The sequence below is a fragment of the Vigna angularis genome, chromosome 7, assembly GCF_016808095.1.
Source record: "Vigna angularis cultivar LongXiaoDou No.4 chromosome 7, ASM1680809v1, whole genome shotgun sequence".
In the NCBI taxonomy this organism is placed as follows: domain Eukaryota; kingdom Viridiplantae; phylum Streptophyta; class Magnoliopsida; order Fabales; family Fabaceae; genus Vigna; species Vigna angularis.
In genome coordinates, this window is record NC_068976.1 from 9,332,214 (window position 1) to 9,340,213 (window position 8,000).

At 31.7% G+C, this 8,000-nt stretch overlaps 1 protein-coding gene across 5 annotated transcripts; it reads left to right on the top strand.

The window, feature by feature from the left end:
• The first annotated feature begins 1,053 nt into the window (after positions 1-1,053).
• On the top strand, positions 1,054-6,090 carry LOC108338555 (RNA polymerase sigma factor sigC). 5 transcript variants are annotated; one of them, XM_017575504.2, is made up of 8 exons: positions 1,054-1,357; positions 1,847-2,004; positions 2,222-2,746; positions 2,829-3,059; positions 4,329-4,469; positions 4,571-4,771; positions 5,204-5,231; positions 5,390-5,528. In XM_017575504.2, the coding sequence occupies exons 1-7, from the start codon at positions 1,183-1,185 to the stop codon at positions 5,204-5,206; spliced, it is 1,434 nt and encodes a 477-aa protein (XP_017430993.1). In that variant the 5' UTR covers positions 1,054-1,182; the 3' UTR covers positions 5,207-5,231; positions 5,390-5,528. The 5 variants fall into 5 exon arrangements, 3 of the variants coding, with proteins under 3 accessions (XP_017430993.1, XP_017430992.1, XP_052736105.1); XR_008250419.1 differs by lacking the exon at positions 5,204-5,231 and having other exon boundaries at positions 4,585-4,771; positions 5,390-5,531; XR_008250420.1 differs by lacking the exon at positions 5,204-5,231 and having other exon boundaries at positions 4,585-4,741.
• The last annotated feature ends 1,910 nt before the right edge of the window (positions 6,091-8,000 follow it).

Consider the following 8,000-nt stretch of genomic DNA (forward strand, 5'->3'; position numbering starts at 1 on the left):
TCATCTTTGAAAGAACGAGTCTTATTGAAATCATATATCAAAACAAGATTTTAATACATGATTATCTAATGCTTCAAGTGTCTATTGTTAATTTGTTTATAATTTATGATGAATGTTTACATGTTCATTTATTATTGTGTTTAAGATTTGAACCTTTAATTTTTCTTTTTGTTTTGTGCATGTTTTACACTAGGTAGCACTTATTAGACCAAAAAAAGTTGTATTTATTTTTTATTAGAAAAACTTAGGTGTTAATGACCAAACTAAAAAAAATGAAAACTTGGATCTTATAAAGTTTGCCTTCTCTTTACCTTAACATAATCATCCTAAAAAGATCCACAAATCCCCTTTTTGAAAATGAAGTTAAATGTGATCCTCTCTTACACTTGTTACAAATGATTCTTGGACATGTTTTGTAAGCTTCTACATATATTCTTATCACATTGATTTTAAAATATCATTAGCATCTAATGAAAATTCCTTCAATGAATGCTGTTTTTTTTACCATGAATGAGGAAGAAAACACTAATTTGTAGTAAAAATCACTTAAAAAGTCAATCTACGAATTAATAAGCAATGGGGGTGTAAGGTGTTGTATACACTATTGCAATTGTGCGTCTACTACAATGAAGAAAAATGTATCTATACATCAATAACCGCTATAAAGACACATAGGAGAAACAAAATGCAACACTACCTATATATAGTTTAACATTATTAAAAACAAAATTCAAACTTATTTTCATAAAGTCTTAATATAAAGAGTAATGATTCACTATTAATCTTTTTACATTCATTCGACATCATCTTTATTCATTTACACAATCTTTATTCATTTACTCTTTTTTTTTGAAATAATACAAAAATTTACACTTTTATAACCATTGTATCTTTATAATATGTGTCAAATGAATGTAAAAGTGTGTGCATTACTCTAATATAAATTATTATTTTTATGTAAACAAATTAAATAATTATTTGAAATTTTAAGCTGATAAAAATAATAGAAGGTTACTTAAACGCATATTTAAGTAAAAATATGTAATAAGGAAGAAAAATATCGCAACCACTGGGAGGGAGATGAAGAACTGGTGGTGGAAGTTACAGCAACGCAACGCGATATCCACATTGCGCATTGCTTAACGCATTTTATGACCTTCCAATTCGGATTCTTTCTCTTCTATGTGCTCTGAACTTCAACCGCCGTTGTTTGATGGACTCTCTTTCTCTCTCTCTCACTCACCGCAACAAAACGATATGGGTCTCAGTTTAAACGCCAACAGACTCAGATATTGCGTTCCTCTTCATACCCCTCATTCCTTCACCAATTCACCTGTTTCTCTTTCTCCATCTTCTGGTTACTTCTCTTCTTTCCTTTTACATCATCATCTTCATCTTATTCTTGTATGATTATGTATTTCTTATTTATGTATTGTTGCCACAGTGTGTTTATCACAAACAATCTATAAACTAAGAAATTATAATTTGTGTGTTCATTCAATCTATTGATTTTTACAGTAATCATTTTAAAATTTGGATCAAGGATTAGAACTGTATTGTTCATTATTACTATAATTATCTTGAAGTTTAGATCAACCATTAATTCTGATTACCGAGAATTTACGGAATCGTGATTGTGAATTTTTATTGTAATTGTTTTAAAATTCATCGTAAAGATTATGTCCGAATGAACAGAAATTGAAACTCAGAAAGACTTTAACAACCGTGAAGGTAGTAAAATCATATTTTTTTTTTGATAAAGTGTAATGTTAGTAACATGCTACTTACTTTAGTATTATGTTTCTAATTCGTTTCTGTTTTAAAATTTGGGTGAAATATGGCGCAGCTGGAGTCAAGGAGAATTGTTTCAACTTCACGAAGTTGTCTTTGCCGTCGACTTTTTATGAGGAAGCAGAAACTTTGCAGAAAGATTTTGGAAGGGTTTATGCATTTTCGGCATTGGATACCTTGGAAAATGATTCATTAGGAAGAGAAGAAACTGGGGTACGACATAATAATTCTTTATGATGATTTTCTTATTTGACCGTAACAATTATATTGGGATTTATGGTGTATGTGTTCTTGATTTGAGTTGTAGTATTTGATAACTCAACTCACTTTAAATTAGTGGTGATTGTATCCTTACTTTTTCACTTTAGAAGTGTCGAATCCATTATATTGATGGCCAACATATAGGTCTTATGAGATGCTAATTTCCCAGGTAAACAAAGGGAAGATGTCAGTGAGTAGTGTACATGAAATATTTGATAATACCCAAATGCCTTTTGGAGAGGTATCTACTGTCTCAAAGAAGTTTGAGTCATTCACGCCACAGCATTTCCATTTATTAATGAAGAACCTTGATGTTTTAGAAGAGACTTTTGCCGATTCTGAAGCATCAAGGTTGGAAAAGGATATTAGATTGCAACTAGAGAAGCTTGGTGCTCTCGAGTTATTCAATGTTTGTCTATCAAGATCACTTGGAAGCTCACTTGTGTCAGACTATGCTGATAAAGTACCTAACAAGGGCAAAGTTGTTGTCCCGTCTAGCAAGAAAAAGGAAAATAAAACTAGAAGAAAGAGAGAAATTGATGTCACAGCAGTTTCGACACAGTCATTGACTTTAAAAGCTAACCAGGAAGATCTATTAGGATTCTCAGTTTCAGTTGTGAAAAGAGCAACAAATAGTAAAAGTAAAAGAGTGATGGTTGCTAAAAGGGAGGCAGAGATGGCAAAAGGTGTAAAGGTTAGTGTATGATCTAAGAAATAGAGAGATTCTGTTGCGTGATTGTAAAGTACATAAATACTGAAATTCTTTACTAATCTAGGTGCTAGCTGAGTTAGAGAAAATTAGGACAGCTATAGAAGATGATACCAAGCGCGTAGTGACCTTGAATCACTGGGCCGAAGCATCTGGAGTTGATGAGAAGGTGCTACAGCAGCTATTGCATCATGGTTATTATTGTCGGGATGAGCTCATACGGAGTTCTCGTTCCTTAGTTCTATTCCTTGCCAGAAAATACAGGGGTATGGGAATAGCTTTGGATGACTTACTTCAGGTTTGTTCCAAATGTCATTATGCATGATTATATATATATAATTTGCCATTTGTTATTGACGAGGACATGTTTCTATTTGTCTTTTATCTATTTGTGTGCAGTTGTAAATTACATCTCAAGAACCCAACTTACCTGGATAAGAGCCAATATTTATTGAGCCAACAATGAACAATTTCTGAGAGTTAAAATTGAACCAAATAATTCAAGATATATGCATGTGTATTCTGTGGGTGAGGAAGGGGGAGGGGAATGGATATTGAATTGATTGTATCAGTTCATTGAAATAAAGGACATGCATAGAGGCTTAGCATAAATTACACTTTTCGCTTCTTGATGGTTACATCTGTACTTATTCCACTGCACCAACAATTTATCACCTCTAATTTGAAGACAATTATTACATGTGATCTTTTATTATATTCTCCTTTAGTGCTAAAGCACTCTGATCTTAAATTCTTATCACTGTGCATTGAATGATATAGACCCAAAATATCTCATACTAGGAAGGAAGTGGGGGGAAACCAATTTCTTAAATACTCCATCAAACATCCCATACTAGGACATAGACCTAAAACATCATAGGATTTAAGTCCTCTCCACCCGAAAGGTCATTCTACTACACATGATGAATCTAATGATTCTTTTTTCCTGTTAGTTTTATCACTTAAAATCAATGTCTCATTCTTTTCTTTATTGTTTTGTGATTTTTTGTTGGAGATCTAAAACAAATATACAATATATAAATGGAGGCAAACCTATCTTATAAGTCAATTTTGTAGAGTTGAATTAAGTTTAAAGTCTACTTCTTAATATGGTATCAAAATCAAGTTAAAAACTTATTCTAATGAAATTTGTTATTTTGTTGGGTCTATTGTGCCATAATTATCAAAACACCCATAAATACCTAGTCTCAAGTTTAAGATGTATATATACCTTATTGTGAAGGAAGATGTTAGAGATCTCACGTCAACCAGAGATAAGGTGAATTTACAATATATAAGAGGATATAAACCTCATCTTATAAGATGGTTTTGTAGGGTGGAGTTAGACTTAACCTTCATCTCTTTGTAATTTCTTATTGATTTTGTAAATATAAGATAACAAAAGGACAATTGAAATTTGCATGGTGCTTCCATCATTGATATTTTGATCAATTTTTTTGTGAAATTGACTGAAGTGGAAATATAGAATTAAAATGTTACAATTGAGGCCTACATGAATCCTATTTAGATTAGATTTTCATTGACGCGTTTTCGTCACATTTCATAGGCAGGATATGTAGGTGTTCTCCAAGGAGCTGAGAGATTTGACAGTACAAGGGGTTACAAATTCTCAACCTATGTGCAGTACTGGATAAGGAAATCAATTTTAAGAGTGGTGGAACGATATTCTCGAGGAGTCATAATTCCTGTATGTTCTTTTGCTTACGAGATTATTTCTTAGCACCAGTTTCTTCCCAGACAACCTAAATTTTGATCCTTTGTTCTTTTAATCATCATTATTTTTTTTAGTGGTCATTAAACAGGGCAATAAAGCAAATCCAGAAAGCTCGAAAAGTCTTGAAAAGTACACACAAGAAATGCCCAGATGATTGGGAAATTGCAAAGATGACAGGTCTTTCACTAGATAAAATCAAATCAGCCAGCAATTGTCTGAGAATAGTTGCTTCAATTGATCAGAAGGTGGGGCATTGCCTTAGTATAGAATATAATGTAAGACTACGATCTCCCTGTCTTTGCCTCTCTTACCTGCAACCTGTCTGTTTTTATTGTGTTATGATCTGAGTGGTGGTATTTTGTTTTTAATCATCATTGGCTTGCCTTTAGGAAAAGGAAAGAAAATGGAAGATAAATTACCTTCCTAGTTTATTTACATCAATTAACTAATACTGAAAACATGCTCTCTTGTGTGCTTTCAATGTTCATGAGAACTACATTTTTGTCCATATTATCAATTTTGTTTTTGCTTACGGGATTTTGTTGATCATGCATGTTGGTATGTTCATGTTTTGAGCATGCTTTCCCTAAGTCAAGGTTGAACTGCTGCTACCGCTATTTGAGATATGTATTTTCTAGTCACCAATCTTACCTCACTTGTAATAACTCAATCAATTTTTTGTTTTGTTTTTTTATACCCATCGAGAGTGATAAAGCATACAACATTCTTATTTGGGTAAGTGGGTTCAAAGTTTCCATCACTGTTTTTCACTTAATCTGCAACCAGTAATAAGATTTGGAAGCTTTAACCAGTGCAGGAATACTAAATTTTGAAGAACAATTATGTTGTAATCTTATGTCAAGTATAAACTGTTTTGTGGATTAATGCTATAGGAACTTCTGCCCGATACAACAATCGAGAGCCCTGAAAATGCTGTCCTGAAGCAACATATGAAAAAAGACGTACATGATCTCCTGAAAGGCTTGAACTCAAGGGAAAGGCAGGTATTAACCCTACGCTTTGGCCTTATTGATAACCAGCCCAAGTCTCTGCAGGATATAGGGACCCTTTTCAAAGTTAGCAAAGAGAGGATAAGAAAAATAGAGAAAATCGCCCTTACAAAGTTAAGAGATGAGGCCACCACCTCAGACTTGCATTATTATTTGGATCTGTAGTACAAATATATACATATATATATTATCTTTAGGTTCTGGTAAGCTTAAATAGTATCTTGGTTTCATCTGGCAATAAAGGATGTGTACAAACTTTTGGTCCTGAATTGGATGGATGAGATATGTATAAAGTTTGGCGCCCTCTTGATCTTGTGTTTCTCAACATTTCACCACAGAAAGGTGTCGACAATATAGAGAAAAGCTACGTCAAGTTAATGATCTCTTTTGTGGTTGTCCTTCAAATCATGTGATAATGCTTATATGCTTGATCTTGATTTGGCCTTGAGAATGAATTACAGAATATTTTTGTTGGTCTATTATGTATATTCAAATTGCCTGTCATGCAATGGTATATTTGTAAAAAGTATTACATTTTTCTTTTCATATTTGCCATCTATTTAATCTATGCTCACTTAATTCCACTTCAAAATATGTCTGATGAATGGATGGGATAGATTCAATAGTTTTCTTTTACAAAGTTCATTGCATATCAAAATTATTCTTAATGAAGGTTATAAGTAGGGAAAAAAATGTGATTAAAGTATATTACATTAATACTTCGTGGTATTCTTGAATTACATTTATAGTCATTTTTAAAGTGACCTCCCTAATAAAGGAATGTGGTAACTGGAGCTGCAGGGGAACACTGAAAAAAAAAGTTAAGGAGCTGCAGGGGAACACTGAAAAAGATCAATTAGAAAGAAAATACTGATTTGTTAAACTAAATTCTTGAATTTGGGAGTTTATTTCAAGAAACGTATTAACATCTTGCAATGTTGATTACAGAGATGATTATTTATAATTAATTAATATACTATTTATATTATTAAAATATTTCTCTTATCCTAAAATAATTATAACATTAATTTAAACAATCATTAATCTGTTTTATTATTTTATGATTAAATTGGGCATCATTATTATATAAGATAAATGTTAATATTTCGTTTTCATGTATATTTAGATAGATAAGGATGAATATCTCCTTTGTAAAAGATAATAGTTCGTGGTAAAAAAATATAGTATTTATGTAATGATAATATTTAAATTTCTATTATTTTACAATTCCTACATGGTGAAGAAAAATGACAGAGGTACATATCCAAACCAATTCATTAATATATTTATCTATATATTTTGTTTATTGTTTTTATTACATTAAATTTTGTATATACTTTTATTTAAAATAATATTGAAATAACAAGTTTGCACAACTCTATCAAATTTTATAATTAAAAAAATCAAATCTAATTAACTCCTTATCTATTTTTAAACATTATTATAACCTTTTAATCACAAAATAAAGTTTGATTTTAATAGTTCTAAACTACTTCAAATTATTATCACTATTATTATTTTTAAATTGAAAATATTTAAAAATATGAAAAAGATTAAAGTGTGAGCTACTTGAGATAATATCTTTTATACATGTGAACTTTAGTGTCGTCACAATTGTTTGGTTGGAAAATGATAACATATCCTTTAACTATGGTCAAATATCTATAAGAAGAGTTAAAGTTATTTAGAAGTTGGTTTAAACTCTACTTTTTGGATCACCTTTGGAGTCATCATGGAGCATAGTTTTAAGTAATATAGGTTTCTTTAGATCATGTATTTTTGTCAAATATTGTAGGTTTATTTAGACCATGTATTTTGGCCAAGTAGGTAGGTTTGTTTAAAACTTGTGTTAAGGTCTAATTAGTATATGATTTTTCCTTAAGCTAGACATTCAAATCATGTGGAAAGTATGTGTCATGTGTCATGCTTCTATTGGAGAAGATTTAACTTTAGTAATGACCACATGACACTCTAGGAATAGAAAACATTGTGCTTTATGAGTGGCCACATGTCCTTCCCTCATTGGAGAGGATTTGTGGACATTTGTCCACTCCTTAGAGGACGACTTTTTTTGTCTAATGAGTGCAAGGGAGGGAGATCACGCTTTTAGGATTTTTGTTAGGAGACACCCTTGCCTATATATAGAGGTGTTTCCTCTCTTGTAGTCATATTTGATGTTGAGTAAAGTTATGTTGCCCACTTTTTGCCATACTACTCATCTTAAGATCAAGACTAGAGCAACTCATGAGGTCCCTCTAATCACCTTCCTCTAGAATTGACCTAACCTCTCTTAAATCATCACTAAACACCACCTCCATCATCCATAAACATCATAAAACTGTGAGTTTAGCTCCCTTGTCCATCAAAGCTTTTTTGCACCATATCATCTTTCACCCACATCCATGGCTTTTCCTCTAGTTTTGACCCAACCTAGCTGTAAGGATATCCATCATTTGATATCAAGAGCTTAGGTTCTTCAAGAGAAAAGTCTTTT

Excerpts from the sequence above, each read along its gene's own strand:
- LOC108338555 (XM_017575503.2), top strand. The coding sequence starts at position 1,183 with ATGTGCTCTGAACTTCAACCGCCGTTGTTTGATGGACTCTCTTTCTCT. Across the intron at positions 2,005-2,221 it reads TAGGAAGAGAAGAAACTGGG|GTAAACAAAGGGAAGATGTC; the intron begins GTACGACATAAT and ends CTAATTTCCCAG. Across the intron at positions 4,470-4,570 it reads CTCGAGGAGTCATAATTCCT|TGGTCATTAAACAGGGCAAT; the intron begins GTATGTTCTTTT and ends TATTTTTTTTAG.